Genomic DNA, 21,097 nt, shown 5'->3' on the forward strand with positions numbered 1-21,097 from the left:
ACAATGTGACTTAACTTCAAATAAATGTCAGTATCATCTTAGACTGAATTAAGAGAAGTATAGGCCCAGTGTGGTGGCTCATGCCTGTAATCCCAGCACTTTGGCAGGCCAAGGCAGATGGATTGTTTGAGCCAAGGAATTTGAGACCAGCCTGGGCAACATGGTGAAACCCTGTCTCTACAAAATATAAAAAAGTAGCTGGGTGTGGTGGTGTGTGCCTATAGTCCCAGCTACAGGAGGCTGAGGTGGAAGGATCGCCTGTGCCTGGGAGGTTAAGGCTGCAGTGAGCCATGATGGAGCCACTGAAATTTAGTCTGGACAACAGAGGAAATCCCAAGGAAGAAGAAAAAGAAGAAGATGACGAAGACAAGGACGAAGAGGAGGAGGGGGAGGAGAGGAAGAAGGGAAAGAAGGAGAGGAAGAAGGAGAGTAGTCAAAAGAGAAAGGTGCTGCCCACTTCACCAATTTTTTTTTTTTTTTTTTTGAGACAGTCTCATCTGTCACCCAGGCTGGAGTGCAGGGGCGCAATCTTGGCTCACTGCAATCTCTGCCTCCCGAGTTCAAGCAATTCTCCTGCCTCAGCCTCCTGAGTAGCTGGGTGCCTGCCACCACACCCAGCTAATTTTTATATTTTTTTAGTAGAGACAAAGTTTCACCATGTTACCCAGGGTGGTCTCAAACTCCTAAACTCAGTCAATCCATCTTCCTTGGCCTCCCAAAGTGCTGGGATCACAGGCATGAGCCACCGCTCCTGGCCCCACTTTACTTTCACCAAAAAAAAAAAAAGCCACAAATCTAAAATACTACACATGTATGCCTCTTAAAAATTTTAGGCATTTAGTATAAGTTGCCTATTTCTTCTACTCCTGAGTTCAGAAGCAGTTGAAAAATAAAACACAGATCAGTAGACAGAGGTTAAACTGTCAGCTTTATTATTGATAAACTAATTGGAGAAAATGACACTAGGTTTGTGAATCAAAGATCCTATTAATACTCCGTGACTGCCAACTCTCTCCTCTGTCCAAATACACATCCAAAGCCTCCCTCTGCACCCAAAGGAAAGTTTGGAGCTGTCTCCAAGGAGGAAAATGGGAAGTTTACGGTCCTTTGATAGAGTTGTTCTACCCAATTAGTACCCCGTCACCACCTTGCAATTAGGTAATTGATTTCTCTGCTGGAAGGAGTGTGTGAGGGGTGAGACTACAGGCCAAGAGTTGTATTTCAATGGAGGTCCTTCAACACAAAAACATAAGACCAGGGAAAGGACTTTCCCTCCCAACAGTGCTCAATTCTATGTCCCCCATGCCATTAGATAAAATTGGAGCATGTTAACAGCATGACCAGGACAGGGAGCTTTGAAGCCCTCTATCAAGAAAACTGGGTGCAAGGACAAGACCACATAGAACTAACACTTTCCTTCCAATAGTCGAATGGGTAGTCCATTTGGCCTGTATGGCCCTATAGTGGAGACATATAACCAGTGTCCTCCCCTATATTTCCTGCATTCTGTTCAGGTAGGCAAAGTCAGGTGACTAGTCCTGGACAACAAAATGTGAGCAGAAGTGACATGTGTCACCTCCAGGCTAAGCCAATGAGATGGTCCACTCCTCCGTTCCAGTCTCTCCTCCCCACCCTCTGCAGTAAGTGGGGAGGTCCCACATTCCAGATGATATAGCTATGCAGGTCAGGACCTCCACCAACTTAGGTCCCGAGTGAACAGAGAGAAGTTTAAGAGAGCAAAGTCAAGGCCATGGAGAACAATAGGAAAAGAAAGCTCTTGGTCAGGCACGGGGCTCACGCCGGTAATCCCAGCACTTTGGGAGGCCAAGGCGGGTGGATCACGGGGTCAGGACATCAAGACCATCCTGGCTAACATGGAAAACCCATCTCTACTAAAAATACAAAAAAATTAGCTGGGCGTGGTAGCGGGCACCTGTAGTCCCAGCTACTCAGGAGGCTGAGGCAGGAGAATGGCGTGAACCCGGGAGGTGGAGCTTGCAGTGAGCCGAGATGGCGCTACTGCGCTCCAGCCTGGGTGACAGAGTGAGACTCTGTATCAAAAAAAAGAAAAGAAAGAAAGCTTTTGCCAAAGTGCAGAATGAATTCTGAAACCAGAAACACTTTCTACCCCCAAAATAGAAGGCCCATAAAGTGTCTGCTCGGTGAGAGTCCTGAGTTGCTGCAGGCCTGAACGCTGGGCCCCTCTCATTGCTCACCACTTCAAATGGAAGTGTTTCCTCACATTGTCTTGATCCGGTTCTACCACTGCACACTGGGGGTGAGGGATGCATGTTACCTGTCTTCTTAGTTTACTTGTCCCTGAAACAGGATTGGCCATATACAGACCTGACATAGAGACTATTGTGAGATCACTCAGAGATCCTGAAATTGAAGCTCAAAGCCATGATTTGATGTGACTTTAAGTCGTCTCCCTTGCAAAGTGAGTCGTATATTTGGAAAAAGGAGAGCAAAGTTGTGTTGGCACCAGAGAGACGACTGCGGCAGTGACAGTGCTCACCAAACATTGTGGTTAGGCAAGGCCATGTAACTAGCTCTGACCTGTGAGCTGTGGGCAGAAGTGGCCCCAGTTATCTTCTTCTGTGACCAACACAGGAGACTGAAGAAACCTTGTGCTGAGATGGCAGAGCTGCAGGTAGAAACATTCTACATAATTGTGTCACAGCATGCGGGGCAAAGTTCCTGGAGAGTTACGTAGACCTACAGACTTTGCATGAAAAATAAATTACTATTAAGTTAGAACACTAAGATTTGGAGTTGCTTCTTACGGCAGCATACTGCAGTCTATCCTCTCTTATCTAAACCTCGAGAAGCAAAATTTCGAAGCTCTTCGGAGCTCAGTTTCAATCTCAATTTTCTTCTCACTCTGTGAGCTTCTCTTAGGCAACTGTACATCTGTCCTTCTTCAGTCTCCATCAAGCCATGTGTTTCCTACCCAAATGCTTTTGCATCTGCTATTCTGTCCCAAAGTCCACGTCTCCTCACCTACCTGGGTGCACTTCTAGACTACATTTCCCAGACTTCCTTGCAGTTACTGTGGCCAAAGAATGTACAATTCCAGGCAGTGTGATGGGAACAGAAGTAATGTATACCACTCCCAGGCCTGCCCACAAGAACACCCTCTGCATTCTCCCCCTTGCTCTTTCCCCTTTCCCACTGGCTACAGTGGAGACGACCGCCAATGCAGCATTGTTGGACGTGTGCAGAAGATGGCAGATCCCAGATTCTGGAACGTGGTCCCAGAATGTGTGAAGAAAAGTCACCCCATCTTTCTGTCTTCTTTCCAGTATAGATACCTGAGCAAAACATACACTTCCATTGTGCTTAACCCAGGATATATGTGGGGGCCTACTATTATAACAGCACGATTGTAACCAAAACTTACACTTGCAGCATTGATCAACCATACCACCACCACCATGCACATACACACACCCCTACACTCAGACACTCTGCAATGCTCACACCCACTCAATATTCTAGGTCTGTGCATTAAGATGCAACCCTGACTCCTCTCATCCAGTCTAATTTAAGTTGCTCTGTCATTCTTTCTCTCTGTACCCTGCTCTTTCTTGTCATTTTACTTATCACAACGCATAATTACATATTAACCTGTGTGTTACTGATTCAGAGTTTGTGTCCAAACATTGATTTGTGTGTTATTTATTTAAAGGTTGTGTCCAAAATCAGAACCTTTCGCCTGCCACAATAACATACATAGAGGCTATGCAGTGCTTGGCACACAGCGGTCGCCTAACAAATTTTAAAATGTACAGGATGAACACATGAGAAGCCACTATTAAGAGGATACATGTTTTCATCACAAGACCACAGTGCTAGACCAAAAATCTTAGAGAATTAAAATACACACCCTGGGGATTTTTTTTTTTTTTTAACCTTTATTCATTCAGAATGCATTTCTGGGCCACTCCACAACCAAGAGAAAACCCTAAACTTTTAAGTGGTGTTAACGGACTAAATAATATAATAGTATTGCTCCTATATGTACAAGCAAGAAGTCAATTTTTATTCCTTTCATAAAACCTCTTTGTAAACATGTACCTTTTCTTCCCATCAAAAATGCATTAACAAGATCATGCTTATAGTTAGTCAGCACAAGAAAAAAACGACAATTTATACTGAATTGTTTAAGCCTTGCAGTAGAGTGCTCACAACTCCGAGCTGTATCTGTTAACCTTTTCAATAGCATCCATTATGTGACATTGTCACCAGTTACAGTAAAAGAACTTCACTAATTTTTAAAAGCTAGAATTACCCAAAAAGTTCTGCATTGTAAATAATACCAGGAATATTGCATTGAAGCCTAGGGTGGCAAAATTACTTAAATCTTTTCTATATTTTTTGTGTAATATAGGTAGGAAAATGAATACTATATAAGAGAATGAAATATATCAAGTTCTTATATTTTTACCTAAGAGGCTATTTTTTAAGTAATGTTGATTAATATTTAAATGATTAAAAAATAAATCAATGTTAAGTATTAACTGCACAAAATCTAAAAAAAAGACCACATTACATCATACTACATTATATAGATAGATTTAAAGCAGCTAGCTAGAAGCCTTTTTAAAAATTTAAAGTTTCTGACATCATTTTCCACCATTCCATCAATTCTTCCTTCTCCTCTTCTTTCCTTTCAGAAAATGACTCCAGTTCAAAATCAACCTAAAAGAGAAAATCAAGAGCATATTACTATCAAACTGCATATGTTCTTTTAATTGAAATTTAAAAATAAGGGCAGTTTCAGTACACACTCAATCCAGCCACCTGAATTAAAGCAAATCCTGAAATAAAAATCTCTTGTGATAAATAAAAGATATTTTCAGGGGGAAAAAATTCAAAAGCCTTATGTTTGAAATGTCCTTTGATTTAATGGCTTTGAAGACAGATATAATTCACAAAATTCCTGCCCCAGTCTCTTCTCCTCATAAAAAGATATAACTGATCGGGCGCGGTGACTCATGTCTGTAATCCCAGCACTTTGGGAGGTCCCAGCGGGCAGATCACAAGGTCAGGAGTTCAAAGCCAGCCTGACCAACACGGTGAAACCCCGTCTCTGCTAAAAATACAGAAATTAGCTGAGCGTGGTGGCACAAGCCTGTAATCCCAGCTACTCAGGAGGCTGAGGAACGAGAATCTCTTGAACCCGGGAGGCAGAGGTTGCAGTGAGCCAAGATCGTGCCACTGCACTCCAGCCTGGGCGATGGAGCAAGACTCTGTCTCAAAAAAAGAAAAGAAAAAAAATTAACTTATAGTTAATTTTTTGCCTTTGGCTATTGAGTGAGCACCTCCTGTCAGCCTTGAATCTTCTTCTAATGTGGGAGGGAATGTAGAAGAGTACAGTTCAGCATGCTGGTATCCCAAACTACAAGGTTCTGCTTTCCAGAACCTCGAATCTGTTAAACAAACTGACAAAAGCAAGTATGTGTCCAAGCCACTCTCTTTGTGAATAGGAATCTTCATCAGGTCTATGGAGAAGCCACGCACTCTGCGTAAAAGGCTGTTCAAAGTAGGCAGCCCCCAACCCCAATCCTCTCAGGCCCCATCCCAGATGGAACTACGAGTTTCTTGATTTGGCCACTGAAATGCCTGATTATTTTGGATCGTGATTCCATTCACTATATCCTTGCACTAACACATGCCAGAAAGACAAAGGATCAAAATAGTGGAACCTTTACAACTTGTTCCCGGGGCCATTTCTTCCGGGTTTCAGTTACCCAAATATACCTCTTGATTTTAATACATATACAGCCCAGTGTAGACATGCACACAATCAAAGCCATGTACCAGTTAACAACTCAAGATACTTTGTTTGCAAAAACCAAGAATTTATACTCCAAGTTTTGGGTGCATAAACAAAAATATAATAAATTCTTTTCAAGTAAGCCTTGTAGACTTTCAAGAAATCCTACAGATATTCCCACGGGCCCAGGCATATAATACAAAGGTAGTAGTAAAATTCTTCTCTAAGAGAAATTTTGGTCTTATCACCATCACCTTCCTAACAAACAAACGAGATCTACTTAAATAAGATATGGTTTTTGATAGTACTTAGCACAGACAGCCTTGCACATAGAATACGCTAAATAAATGTTTGGTTAGCACCTAGAATTTTCTTTTACGTATCATTTTTTTTCAGATACTTATTGAGAAAGGCATGTGCTAGGTGCTAAAGATAAAAAGGCAAATGAAATATAATCCCATTTAGATGGAAATCAAGGTTAGCAAATAAAAATTTAATTTTTTAAAGTTTTATTTCATTTTCTTGTAAATCTCTTCAAAAACTGAGAAATGGTAATAGAGCTTCATATTAACTTTGCTAAGCCTCAGTTTTCTCATCTGTTAAGTGGAGATAACAATGCTACCTACCTCATAGGGCTAGTATGAAGATTAAATATAAGTCACTTAAGTATGCCTGACAATGGTAAATGTTTAATTATTATTATAGCGCTTGGCTATTATTATGATTACTTACCCCAACAGCAGGGCTGTAAGGAACTGCCACTTTCTTTGTTATTGCCAGATAGCCTGGAGCTGAGGCTGTAAGTTTATAGTTTCCAGGTATAAGCAATCTCCAGTAATCACCATCCTTTGCTGTAGGAAAGCAGAATATCAGATCACAAAGCACATGACATATGCAGAATTACAAAATGCATAATTATGCCATCTAAGGAATACCCAGTCTAGCTCAGTTCAACTTTTTTGATTCTCGATTTTTGAAGTAAATATATAGGGAATTTAATGAAATTTTATTGAATAGGGCGTGAAACTTTCTTTACAGGCTTGATTTCTTACAGCTACTTTACAGATATCAATGTTAAATTGTCTAATAAACCTCGTACGATCATAGACCTTCTAATCACATCACGAGCAACACAGGGAAAAAGACAGATGAAGTCCCCAAGCAGTGGCGTCAGAACATACAACCATCATGTTTTGACTCTTGCCAGGTGACGACCTGACAGTCAGAGAATCTTCACAGAGTGTGGGCCAAAGGTAGCCCCTGTAGGATCTCTGAGGCCCTAGTTAGAAATTTAGATTTCTAAAGACTTAGAATACATTGGGCACCCTAGTCCATTCAATCTCCCATTTGCCTAAATCAGTGATTTTCAAACTTGGGAGCAAACCTGGGAAACTCAGTAAAATGCAAAATCTGACTCCAGCTCCCGGGTTCTGCATTCCTGACCAGCCCCAGGGCAATGCTAAGGTTGCGAGCAGAGGCCACACTTTGAAGAGCAAGGTTTTCGTAGACACTTCACACCTTCTTACCTTCTTCTTTTTCCTAACACCCTACACATCCCGTTCATCCTCCCAGTTGATACTTTACATCTTATTTCATTGCAAAAATAGGTACAGTCAAAAAAATTAAGCCCCCATCACCATATCATCATATCTACCTCTAAATCCACATCTCCTTGCAGCTATTGCCTCCATTGCCTTCTTTGCTTTATAGCAAAATTTCTGGAAAGGTTTGTTCATGTCTCAATCTCAGAATGATTCTTCTCTTATTCTCCGTTGGACCCAGTCCAATCAGGATCCCACCACTCACTCCATTGAACAGATTTTGATAAGATCCTCTGAACTGCTAAATCCAAGGATTCATTCACAAGGTTCATCTTAATTGATGCCTTTTCACTCCCTCCTTCCTGAAGCACTTTAAGGCCTCCAGGACAACACACTGCATTTTCTTTCTACCTTCAGTTCTATTGCTGGTTCCTTCTTATTATCACCTTGCCATTGAAAAGCTGGAGTGTTCTAGAGCCCCTCCTCCGGTTTAATTTCTTTCCACCTCTTTATTCCCTGGTTAGATTTTCCTAAACAGTTCACATCATGGAATGCAGAGAAAATAAAATATTTGTATGACACATTAGGGCTAACAGGTTTCTTGTGGCAAGGATACTAATGCTGGGTTTCACCCTCCCAGCTAAGGGCTAAGGGGCTACATGGGGTAACATCTTGGCACAGATTCTGGCATACTGGCTGGCATCTAGTGGGCTGTTGACAAATGAAGAATGAATGGAGTTTTAGAGGACAAATGTTAAAGATTTTTTTTTTTTAATCCAAGCTATAAATGTGAAGGTTAAGAAAGAGCTGATGATACAGAGTGGTTTGGGACATAAGTTAAAGGTTAATTGTCACAAGGTCTAAAAAAAATTGTAAAGAGTTTATAACTAAAAAGAAAAAGCTGTCATTATTGAAAATATCCCAACAAATGACAATTAAAATGACCTGGATCAATGTTTATTAATGGGAGTAGGTAGATTTGCCAGAAAAATCATCATTTTCCTCAAACTGGGAAAATGGAAATTGAGCTCAAAACCTAGAAGTCACTAACATTGCACCTCAATCCTATAAATTCTTGTTTAACCTTGAATCCCTGCGGATTTATTTTATGGATTAAATGAAAAACTGTGTGAGAATTTTTAGACACACAACCCGCAGCAATTTTCTTCCTTCCTCCTCTTTGCGCTCCCTCCTTCGGTCTCCCCATTAGCAGCTCGTTAGCACTTCTTAACACAGACCAGAAAGTCACTGGTATTTTAACTCTGGCAGCTCCTTTTCCTTTGCCTGAAGAACCGCGAAGAATCGGCAGCCTGTGGCACCAGCTCCCAGCTCTGGGGCGAGACAGCTGAGGAAAGGGCGCCACCTGCTGCACCCGGATTTGTAACGCAGCAGCCGCCCTGGGCTCCACTCCGCCTGACCTGAGCCCACAAATGAAACTTCACCAGATCAAAGCTCAGAAATGCTGCAGAGATACGAGCTATTTGTTTTGCTCAGAAGAGCATAAGACTTATAATTATGATAATTAGTAATTATGCTGTTGTAAATAACGTAGAGCCTCCAGATTGTGGCAAAGACCCACCGGATGTAACATCGTGGTCTATTCCTTCCACGGAGATGGTGGCATTGGCAATTGGGTTACCTTGAAGATCTCGGACAAATCCTTTGACTCCTCGGTGTATCTGTGAAGGTCAAAAACAACCAAAAGTTAATATGACCTATAAATTATAGAAATGGCCTCAAATATGTTTCATATCAAGCATCTCCTTATTTTCCAGCAAATACCGTAGATCCCCATTGTTTAAGAATCAAGACATGCACAAAAGGCCACTGAATTTTTTGTGCATTTTATTCTGCTTTTCCATAAATAGAGAAATGAAAATTAATATCTTATTTGTGTCCAAAAAAAAAAAGACTTTAGTACCTTCCAAATCATAAAAAACTGTCATATTAAGGGAGGAGACAACCCTCATATTGTCTTATGCCCAATTTCTGCCTCCGAAGAAAGAAGAAGTAAAAATTCAAAGGCAGAAATGAAATCCACAGGAAGACAGCCCGGCATCACACCCTGGGCCTGATAAAGATCAACCCCTGACCTAATTGGTTATGTTATCTATACATTACGGACACCGTATGGAAAAGTACTGTGAAAATCCCTGTCCTGTTCTGTTCTGTTCTAATTACCGGTGCATGCAGCCCCCAGTCACATACCCCTGCTTGCTTACTTGATCGTGACCCTCTCACGTGGACTCCCTTAGAGTTGGGAGCTCTTAAGAGGGACAGGAATTGCTTACTCGGGGAGCTTGGTTTTTGAGACGTGAGTCTTGCCAATGCTCCCGGTCAAATAAAGCCCTTCCTTCTTTAACTCCATGTCTGAGGGGTTTGTCTGCAGCTCATCCTGCTACAATATGTGTAAAGTTCTAGTCTTAGCGTATTTCATAACTTACTCTCTTTTAATTTTGGTCATCTATGTATCTGTTATATGGCTACTGTCAATTAACAAGGATATCATAATAAAAGCCATTTAATATTAGCTCATTCTAGATTAAAAGATATATACTGTGACTGCTTTTGCATTAAATCTATTAACATTATTTTGGCTGAAAATAGAGTAGGGAACCTTATAACAGAAAATAGGATGTTGAATTAGGAAGAAGATGGGAGAGCTGCCACTGAGAATAATCCCCCTAAATTAAGTTGTAGTCATCAACTGGCTATTATTTAATACACTGCAAACTACAAAAACTGCTTTTCTCTTTATTTTGGAAAGACAATTCATCGAAGTCAATATGTGTTTGAAGTGACAGAGTCGCTTCAGGTCTTTAAGAAAGTACTGCATCTAAAGTATCAAATGGTAATTCACTAAACTTGATTACTTAACAAAATATGCACCAACCTCCCAAATGCTCAGGTTGTGCCTCACCCAATTGGGCTATAGAAAATAAATTGTCTTTCGTTACTTATGATATTTGACTATTTCCCTACAGCAGAGAGATAAGTCTCCTGTAACCCTTTGTCATCAAAGAATAAATTCGGCAGTGGTACACTGTTTTATCAAAAAGATGTCCCGTGTTACCAGCAATATTTTTTGTGTGTGCCATTTTTCTTTAAAAAAGAAACCTCTCACACCCTATAAAAATAACGTGTAATTTTTTTAATGTTGCAAATAGGAAAAGGCTATCCCTGTTGTCAGTAATAATGATCATTTTATTGGCAACCAGTATAGTAAAGAGAGTAAATATATTTTTTAAAGTTTAAGATTTATTCAATTCTAACTTTTCTCCATAACTTATTTATGAATCAGACAACCAAAATTGAGAAGAGTTTGAAATTTAGCCACTGAAAAACATGAAACATGAAAACTTAACTTTCTGAATTAACAGATGAAAAATCAGAAAAAGTGTAGAGAAGAAGAAATGGGCTATATGTAGAGACCCAAACTCTAAATTTCTTAAAATGATGCCCCATTCAATAAAACTTAGAAAGATGCTAGCTGATAAAAGAGGATTTACCCAAGTACTTTATTCCCCTTGAGGTACTACAATCCTAAAACTATCAATATTATAAGCCTTAAAGAAAGTTTCTAATTTCCACATCATTGTAAAGTAAGTAAATTAATCACTACAAGAACAGATTATTTGCCTGTATTAGGCACAAATCTATTCGGTTAATATTCATGGCTTTATTTTTTTCTGCCTCTGCAATCCAAGACTTATATCTCAGTATGCAGTTTAACAAATAGTTAAAGAAGTAAATGTCTGTCTGTGATATGTCAACTTTTCTGTTTGAAAAATTCCAGTGTAGTAATAAATCTCAGTAGAAGTGTATGGACTGTGTCAACTCCCCATGAATTCAGACTGGAAAATTCAGATTGTATGGCTTTTGCAAAAGAAATCACGAAAGTCCAAATTTCACTCATGCCTGGAAGAAGCTGTTTTACTACACTTGTGCTGCCTGCGATGATCACTCCCCAGATTCCAGGACTTCTCAGTTTCAGCGAAGGCTGAAAAAGCATCCAGAAGATTCTCCATTGTTGCTAGGACTGTTTACACCCCCTAAACCCTCATGTACTCCGTGTCACACAGAGAGCTTGCTGCAACTGAAGATTCTTGGGTTCTTCCCTGCAGAGAGTGTGATTTAATGGTAGGAGAGGAAACGCATGTTTAATAAGAACTCTAGATGATTCTAACGCAGGTGCCCATGAACCATTCTTTAAGAAATTCTTCGAGAATTTTGAGAACTAGACTGTTCCAAAGCTACTGAGTGGAAGGGAGCTCTTCTCCTTAGCAAACTCTTTAGTCTAATTAGCTTTACAATTCTAGTCCCTGCAAACATCTCTTTAAAACTCCGCAAGGGATTTCCTCTCCAACAGTCACAGAAATAGATCTCCTAATCACCTACTTTCTATGAGTTGTAAACTAGTCCAAGCTTAGATTTTAGGCCCAGGTGTTCAATTACTAATCACCACCATTGTCAAGACAACAATTACAACACAGAACTTCTGGCAGCCCTCACTGATTTTTCATCAGCCTTTGTTTTCCTAAACTGGAGTGTTCTATGATGCAAGCTAGATGAGCTGGTTATAAATACCACTCACTGCTTAGACACAGTTAGCATCATAATGACAACGCCATATCAAGGTAGATCACATGGATCTGTGGACAGAGCAAATTCTTATTCCGAGCAGCATAAAATAGGATTGTATAACTTTATCCTTCTTCTTTTTAGCTTATTTATATATAAATTGATATCGCTGTCAAATGAATTGGATGCATGCCCCCCCTGCCACCATAAATAAGACAAATCTCCTTTTTCAATATGGTAAGAAGACGTGTTTTATTTGTTTTGTATTATATTTTTTTCCTCAAGAACTAAGAGATGATTTCAACAGCAGCTAAGGATGTTTCTAAATTGTTGATCAGAGTGATGATCTTATGGGCATCAACTTTAGTAAGTCTTATAGCACAGCTCCAAGAAGCCTTTTCCAAACTCCCGTGATTGGGTTAGGCCCCCCTTCTGTGGACTGCCATTGCTCCTTGTAGCTAAGCTTTTTTTGTTTTTCAGCCAGCTCTCCTCCTCTCTTGTGATGAGGTATTCTTGTTTCTGACAGCACTCATGTGAAGCCTTCCTGAGGTCACTATCCCCAGTGCCTCACTGAATGCCTGGGATGTGAAACTAGTCAATACATTTTTGTTGAAAAAATACATATGTAAAATTAAAAGCACTGTATTAAGGAGTATAAATACAAATATTATTAAAAATTTAAATATTATTATTTATTAAAATTAAAAGCACTGTATTTGATATCTAAATGGAGAACACCCCAGTCAGTCCCATCTTACTTCCTCTATCCAAAAACATGCTTTTCAGTTAACTTTGCTCTTAGAAGATCCATCCAAATACAGCTCTCCTCAAAGGAGACGTTCTGTAGGGATTCCCACCACAGTTGTTCTAGAGTCATCGTGGACTACTTATCCTTAGTTTTTGTGTTGGAAAATACCTTTTTAAGCTAACATGCAGCAGGAATCCATTGATTCAAAAAGAATCCTGTGGAATGTGTTCTTTAATCACTGTCTGACATCAGTGGATGTATTCCATGATAGTATGACAATATATGGATATTTGACATGTGTAAAAGAATTCCTATGCTGATTTTGCTTCTTTTTTTTTTTTTTTTTTTTTTTTTTGTAGAGCAGCCTTTATTCAAAGGAGGCCGTAGCAAGATATAGAGACCACTGCAACAGGGCCTTGCAATGGTGGAGAAAGAAACTGGATTCAACTCCTGGTTTTACTTTAAAAAAAAGTGTTGATTTTATGTATATATATGTTTATATGTACATATATACATATAAATACTTAAATGTTTATTTAATAGTATTTGTTTATGTCAAATTAGTTTAACAGATCGGTCTGGACTATTTGTTGGCACATGAAACTAACATCACTCTACTTGACTTTAGGTGTAAATGGCCACATTTAGAATAAAATTTGAAGACTGGCAAAGCGCTGCAGGAATGAACAGAGTCTTTAGGTCTTCCCACCGCCACTGCCCCTGGTGCCAGTGTCTACATACTATGCAGGGGGTAGGGTTGGCAGGGGACTGGCCTGAGTAGGTGAAGGATTTTATTCTGGCAGATGGTGAGATCCCCCAAAATTCTATATGGATCCCATTGGAATGGCTACATAAATGGCTCTCTGGTAAAGATCCAGGCTTCTGTTCTGAAAGTCAGCATAGCATGGTGATTCTGGAAATAGCCTGGATTTGGATTCTTGCTAAGCAACTTCAGGTGAGCTGTCTAGTCTCTCTGTGTCTCTGATTCCTCATCTTTAATTTAGTGATGATTATAATGATGATGATGATGATGATGATAACTTCCCTTGTAAGGTTGTTGTGGGGATTAAATGCACTAGTTATTACATAAAAGGCATTTAGTATAATGCCTTGGAAATAGTAAATGACCAATAAACATAACTCATTATTATTATTATTACCTGTGATACAGTTGAGTCTAGGGTGAGAAAGATGATGCCTCTACAGCTCAAAACTTAAGGAGACACTTACTCTCAAGTGCTAATCCTGTACTTGCATGTCCCTAAGATTAAAATCCTCCTTAAATTTTCCATTCTAGGTGCCTCACCTGCCTTACTTTTGTTCTGACTCTGCCTGGGATGCCTCATGGTGATCAGGGTGGAGTCCTAGGATTGCACTTGCTTAGAATAATACAAACAAAAACAAGATTCTACATCTTTTCTCTATACTCTCCAGTTTAGTCAGTTCTTGGTGAATAGTCATGAGCCACAAAACCTACGACAAATAAAAGCCTAACTGAAACACTGCTGACACCTGCCTTCCAAATACAGTGTCCTCATTCTGCACCAGATGGACTCCACTGGACTCCTCTAACAAGACCATTGTATGCCAGGTTTGAATGCTTCTAAGCCTTGCATTTTATGCTGGAGACTGTGTTTACCTGCTCAAGGTAGCTAATGAGGGAGTTTTTGTTATCCTCCCAGTAGGTCTTCAGAGTCTCTTCAGGTGGGAACTTCTCACAGCTAAGCTCCACGGTGATCTCAAAACAGTTGCTGCTAAGGTAATTGAAGTCTTGCATCCCTGCCAAAATGCCAAATGGAAAGTCAAAATATGCACAAGGAGCCTAAAACTCTACGCAGGCTAGTCTTCTGAATCAAGAACCAAGTAAAAGGTACACAAACCAGGGCATTTGGGGAGCCTGTGGGAAACCTTAACAGGAATCATCTGCTGTAAGGGATTGAACAACAGAGGTGGGGGCTTGTTAGACCTTAAAAGCACAAACTCTCAGGTTCCTAAGCAAAAGCACTTGCTGCTTCAGAGTGCTAATGCGGACATCACCCACCCTTCACACTGCTGGAGTGGGCTTTGGAGAAGACAACAGGGTAAAAGACTTCATCCCTACTGATCTGTTAAAGAAATGCACATCCCTCTAAGTCTACCTTCCTACTGGAGAAGAACTTGGAGCTTCATGTGACATGATCTGTCATACTACATTGTTCCTTAAGCCCAATCAGTATCATAGTGTATTTCTGAGGGATTGGGAGTCTTGGCAATATACTATTGTCAATCAAGAAAAATGATGAGACAAGTCTCAATCGTTTTAGGGGATTTCTTTGACAAAGTTAAGGATGCGCCCCAGAGACAGGTCTATGCCTTTCTCCGAAGATGATTTTGAGGACCCCAAATTTAAAGGGGAGAGGGTGGGATATTGATAAGCGCACAGTTTTCACATAAACAAAAGGGGGCAGAGGAAAAATGTGGGGAATGTGCATTTTACATAAGATAACACAGACAAAATGGGGTAGGGGAGCAATCAGATATGCATTTGTGTCTGGCGGGCTGGGGTGACTGCACCTGTAAAGATAAGCTATCAATTTACATGGCCAAGGTGAAGTTTTAACAGCTCACCAGGAATTTCTTTGTGGGCAAAATATGAGGGAGGCGTGTATCCTTTCATCTTGTAGTTATCTTATTTAGGAACCAAAATGGGGTGGCAGGTTTGTGTGACCCAGTTCCCAGCTTGACTTTTCCCTTTAGCTAAATGAGGTTGAGGTCCCAGAATTTAATTTCCTTTCACACTATATATTAATTCAACAATCCCTGAGTATCTACTACATACAAGATATAATGATAACAATACTTCAAACAGCACCAAAGAGAATAGTCTGCATCCAGAGCAATTTTAATTTAAATCTGACTCAAATTAGTAGTGGATGCTGTTAGTGTCCACCAGATTGCTTTTATGGAGCCAGGGCATCCAGACTCAAACTGCTACAGGTGTTGGCTGTTAGATCTCACAGCTATCCCCCAGCCCTTTTCCAGAGAATTGCTGGTGGGAGCCAGAATCTCCACCTGGCTTGGGAGTTACATCCTCCTATCTCTCCCCCCAATTCCTTCTGGCACCCCACAACCAATGGCTGACCAATATAGAGCCACCAAAGGCTCATCCTTTTCCCTCAAGGGAAGAAAAACCTGCCCCTAATTTATGCTCCAGGCTTCTTCCAATGGCTCAGGCCAACGCTGGACTTTGCCTGAGACCACACCCCTGTTTAGCTCTATCCCCTTCCTTGCTCTGCTTCCCTCTCTTCCCTACAGGGTGTTTCCTAAAAAGTGCTCCCTTGATAAATTACAAGCATCCAAATCCCTGTCCAGGCTCTGCTTCTAGAAAACCTGACCTAAGACATGAATGTTATTCACTATATACAGAACTGAAGACTAACGGAGCTTCTTTGACTGTTTAGCTAAATGAGACATAATCGTTAACTAATATTATTATTATTGTTAATAATGTTATTATCAGTATTTTACTGATATAGATTGCTTTATATTTTGTTGACAATACACTATTTGTTCAAAAAGGAATTGCAAGGAATCATTAAAGTTTTTGTAAAAACTAAAGCATAAAATTACTTCCTATCTGATATACTTGACATGCTCTAAATCCTAAATTTAACATAGATCATATTTCTGAAGCTATTGGGGGAAAGAGTAGTAAGTCTGATCTGGATAAAATGCAAAATATAAATAACAGAATTAACATGTATCAGAAAGAAAAAAATCAGAAAGAATATTTTTCTCAGCACATAATTCAACAAAATTAAGCATATTAAACACACCAATACCCTACAATTAGCTAACACTGCTTATTACCCTAACAAATTTTCTTCCTCCAGGTGGGCCATAGAAAATTTTTCTCAGGCAAAGAGAAAAGTAAAAATATATATAAATATCTTCACATTTCAATCTTCATCCTTGAGTGTTAGTGAAAATAAGAGCTCTGTAAAGTCCACCTTGGGACAAGGAAGCCAAGAGAGCCGCCTTGGCTACCTAGGAAGGGGCTTCTCCCAGCTACTGTCCCACATGGCAACTGCTTCCTTTTCAAACTAAACAGCGAAAAGCTACCTGATCTCATAGGGATTATTAGAGTAGTGAACATAAACTAAATATTCCATGTCAAATACTCCCCATTATTCCATCATTTAATAAAAGAGTACTGTGCACCAGGTTATGCTAAAAGCCAAAGCAAGCCCTCTAAAATGTATATTTACCTACAGTGAACGAGCATGACTGGCATATACTAAGGATGCCATCTCGTTCCCTAAGGCTTGAACTTGAAAAGTAGCGTAATTAACAATATTCAATTTATTATTTTCCCAATGAATGTCTTCAGTTCATTTCCTGTATCTCTTCAATTAGCATCACAATTTTTAAAATTCACAAAAACAAAATTATACATAGTAATCATTCATGCAAAAAGTTGACTTTAATGGAAGAACTATAGATTCAGTCTACTTTTTAATGATGGAGGACGGTAGAAGATTCTCTAAATCTAAATCACTCTCTAAACCTAAACAGTCATTGTAAATAAGCTACAATCACATAGACAGCACAACAGAAACTCACCTCCAGGTACACTGTACCAAGCACCACCGTTGGTGGTTCCATCTACAAAGCTGCTGTCATCATCATTCTTGCGACATGGTGGCCGATTGGGGTTAGACATGGCTGGGTTGAAAGAAGAGTATGCCCGGGCCAAGCTTTGGAAAATGGCGTCATCTGGGGAGGAGCTGTATTCATGAGCACTACCTAGAAAACAAATCCACAAGATTAAAGAAACAGACACAGACCAAGCAGCACCGCATGTTTTCTAAAGAGTGATTCAGTGTTGAGTAATTGTATTTTTGATGTATTTTTTAGCTACATAACTATGGGAAGGAGGTAAAAGTTTAAATACTGATTACACTTAGTTTTTAAGTTACAAAACTTCCATTCCTAATACTACAAAGTAGAAATTGGGTAGAATGTACATTCTACTTATGAGTTGAAAGCTTTGCAAGGAAAGGTAATAAAGTCATAGGAAACTAGGCCTGGGAGAATAGGAGGAAGATTTTTATTGTTAAAATTATTAATTTAAAAAATATACCTATACTAATCTCATACCCACTATGAATCATTCTCATATATACCATTCAATATCTGGTCTTAGATTTTTTTAATCTCCTATATGTATTATAGAAATAAATAACACATTTTGATACACTGTATTCTTATTAATGCATTATAAATTATGCAGGCCTACAAGTTTCCTAATTATCAACAAACCACAAAATCTTTAAATTTATTTAACAATGTTATTTCCCCAAAGATGTTCTTCAACACTCAGTTTCCAGTATCTAAAATTATCATCCCAGCAACCCCATTAAAAATTGGGCAAAGGACAAGAACAGACTTTTTTCAAAAGAAGACATACAAGCAGTCAAAATAATTGAAAAAAATGCTCAACATCATTAATCATCAGAGAAATGCAAATTAAAACCACAATATCATAATACATGACTCAAAATGGCTATTATTAAAAAGTCAAAAAACAACAGATGTTGACATGGATTCCCACCAGTGTTGGTGGAATTGTAAATTAATGTAACTTCTATGGGAAACAATACAGAGATTTCTCAAAGAACTAAAAATAGAACTACCATTCAATGTAATAATCCCACTACTGAGCATGTATCCAAAGGAAAAGAAATTATTATATAAAGAAGACATGTGCACTCATATGTTTATGGCAGCACTATTCACAAAAGCAGAGTCATGGATTCTGATTCCAACCTAATTGTTCATCAGTGGTTGATTGGATAAACTATGCAATACTAAGCAGCCATAAAAAAGAATGATATCATGTATTTTGCAACGACATGGATGGAGCTAGGAGCCATTATCCAAAGTGAAATAATTCAGAAATCAAATACCATATACTCTCACTTATAAGTGGAAGCTAAACAATGCCTGTTCATTGACATAAAAGGTGGAAATAATACGCCCTGGGGGCTCCAAAAGTGGGGAGGATGGGAGGAGGTGAGGGGTGAAAAATCACCTATTGGTTTCACTCTTTCGGTGATGGGTACACTAGAAACCCAAACTTCACCGTTATGTAATATATCCATGTAGCAAACCTACACAAGTACCCTGAATCTAAAATTTTAAAAAATAAAATAAAATAATCATCTTGTTTTTACAAAGAGCTAACTCTTCAAAGGCCCCTGAAAATAGATCCAAAGCAGGAAATTCCCTGGAGCAACAAAAATCAAGTTGAAAATATCTATCTGGCCAAAGGTTGCTTTGTCTGAAGCTTAACTAAAACGAGTTAGAGAAAGCCAAAGCACCACCCCCTCCTTGACACCACCAGAAATAGTTCCAAAAGGAAAACTGTGTGAACACAATAAGACACATGTAGAGATCCACTGGGGACCTGATCAAGCACCAAGAGGCTGCCCCCATGTTCAAGCCATCTTCTACATGAATCTACACAACTTCCGTAATCTCTCCACTTTATCAGTGTCCAGGAGTGACCCAAGTTTATGACGTATATTTTCTCCCTTTCTGTTGTCTAGGTACTCTGTCAAGATCACGTTCCTCTTCACCTAAACTATTGAAAAAGTGAGTCCTTTTCTGCCAAATAGATATGCCAACACCACATGAAATGATTAGGAGAGCTTCCTGTTAAACATAGTTCTTTCTTCAGGCAAAAATCACTTAACGTCCACTTCTTTAAAAAAAAAAAATTACAGAAATCATCCTGTAAACCCTTGTACAGTATTATAAACTTTGAACCAATTAGAGAAGCAGAAAGAATACCTACCACTCCGTGTCTCATCATATGGATAATTGGCCACAAGGTCTCCTCCATGGAGATTGGCAGAGAGCACAAAAGGAATATCCATAATCCAATGAATGACAGCCTTGGTCTCAGGAGCAAGCTGTTCAGATGAGACATTAAAAGGATTATAAATTTAATAATCATTGATATGACCACTTGACAGAAATGACATAGGAAAGGTAAAGGAAAACACTGAAAGCTGGTCATATTTTAACTATTTTGCGGTTGTCCTCGCAGAAAACATAAAGCTTCCTACAAGAGCAGCATTCCTCATGTCTAACTTTCTCAGATTTATAATAAAAATATTTCAAAAGTGTTTAAATTTCTTTCAAAGTTTTATTTTTGTGGGCTGCCAGTTTTCTTCTCTTTGTAACTTGAAAACCAGCATGCAACTCACAAATTTTGGGACATCGCTGTCTGATCTATAGTGGTTCACACGTTGTTATTATGAATAGTTAAGGATAATACAAGGAGAAAAGAAAATAGTTGAACTGCAGAACAAGGTCTGTCCTCTGTGGTGGTTCAAACATGTGGTAAAGTTTATTTCCAAATTTTGCTTATTATTTTCCCAACTTCCCTCAACTACTTCAAACATTTTTCCTATCAAAGAATATTAGGTTGAGTCTCCTTCAGAGTGGACTGTAAAATATGTTTACTTTGGAATGGTCATCTTAAATTTTTAAATAAAGGCAAGTTTCAAGAATTCATGTTAAGTCTTTAGAATGATTCACTGCCCCTCATATCTTGGAAGCAAAACAAAGGAAAAAAGAAATGTATACCAAAGAAATAATGTGGAGCCAAAAGCTTGATACTTTTATGCAATGAGTTTTTAATAGCAACTAGGAAGACTCTCAAACCCCGAGTGCTTCTCTAATGAAAAGAAAAGATTTTACTGGCGACGTGATCCATGCTGTTCTTTGGGACAGAAAATCTAATGACATCAGTAGGGTTTGATGGTTATAAGATCTCATATTTGTATAGCTGTGCTCAGTTTATGAATAGCTCTCACATGAACTATTTTACTGCACTTCAACATTTGCATTGGATATGCAAAGATATACCCATTTCACAAGGAGGAATCTGAGAGCTGGGCGTGTTAAATAGCATATCTAAGTTCACACAGCTAAGAGTTCACATCCAGTCAGTGAAACCATAAGGCTCATGCTGTTTTTAGTGTATCAGCTTTAGTCTATTAAAATTATCCTATTTTCACATAAGCTACTCTTAACTGCGTAAAAGTGTGATTTAGAGTAGGAGGTTGTTTTTATTATTTTTCATTTGGTTGGTAGATCTTATTTTTGCTTAAAAAAAAAACCATTGTAGAAAATGTAGAGGAGACAAACAAGAACAAAGAAGAAAATTTAAATTACCCATCATTTTACCACCTAAAGATACCCACTACTAACATTTGTATAGATCTCTTTTTCATTCTTTTCCCAATGTATTTATATAATTTTTAAATGTGATCATTTATATACCATTTTATATACTGCTTTTTTTTGCTTGACAACAGATAATGAACACCTTTTCATGTTATTAAATACCCTTCTAAAATGATATTTTAATGGCTGAGTGGTAGCCAATGTCTG

General features: G+C 38.9%; 1 protein-coding gene across 1 annotated transcript in view; it reads right to left on the reverse strand.

Annotated features, from left to right (window-relative positions):
• Nucleotides 1-3,895: 3,895 nt before the first annotated feature.
• The window catches only part of CPE (carboxypeptidase E), a 118,675-nt gene continuing 101,473 nt past the window's right edge, over nucleotides 3,896-21,097 (reverse strand). Inside the window, exons 4-9 of the mRNA XM_003899342.3 lie at nucleotides 19,491-19,608; nucleotides 17,255-17,437; nucleotides 14,292-14,431; nucleotides 8,903-9,002; nucleotides 6,515-6,633; nucleotides 3,896-4,704 (exon numbers count right to left, since the gene is read on the reverse strand). Coding sequence (XP_003899391.1) covers nucleotides 4,606-4,704; nucleotides 6,515-6,633; nucleotides 8,903-9,002; nucleotides 14,292-14,431; nucleotides 17,255-17,437; nucleotides 19,491-19,608 — 759 coding nt within the window. The 3' untranslated portion in view covers nucleotides 3,896-4,605. The remainder of the gene's footprint in view (nucleotides 4,705-6,514; nucleotides 6,634-8,902; nucleotides 9,003-14,291; nucleotides 14,432-17,254; nucleotides 17,438-19,490; nucleotides 19,609-21,097) is intronic.

This window comes from Papio anubis, chromosome 3 (genome assembly GCF_008728515.1).
Source record: "Papio anubis isolate 15944 chromosome 3, Panubis1.0, whole genome shotgun sequence".
In the NCBI taxonomy this organism is placed as follows: Eukaryota; Metazoa; Chordata; class Mammalia; order Primates; family Cercopithecidae; genus Papio; species Papio anubis.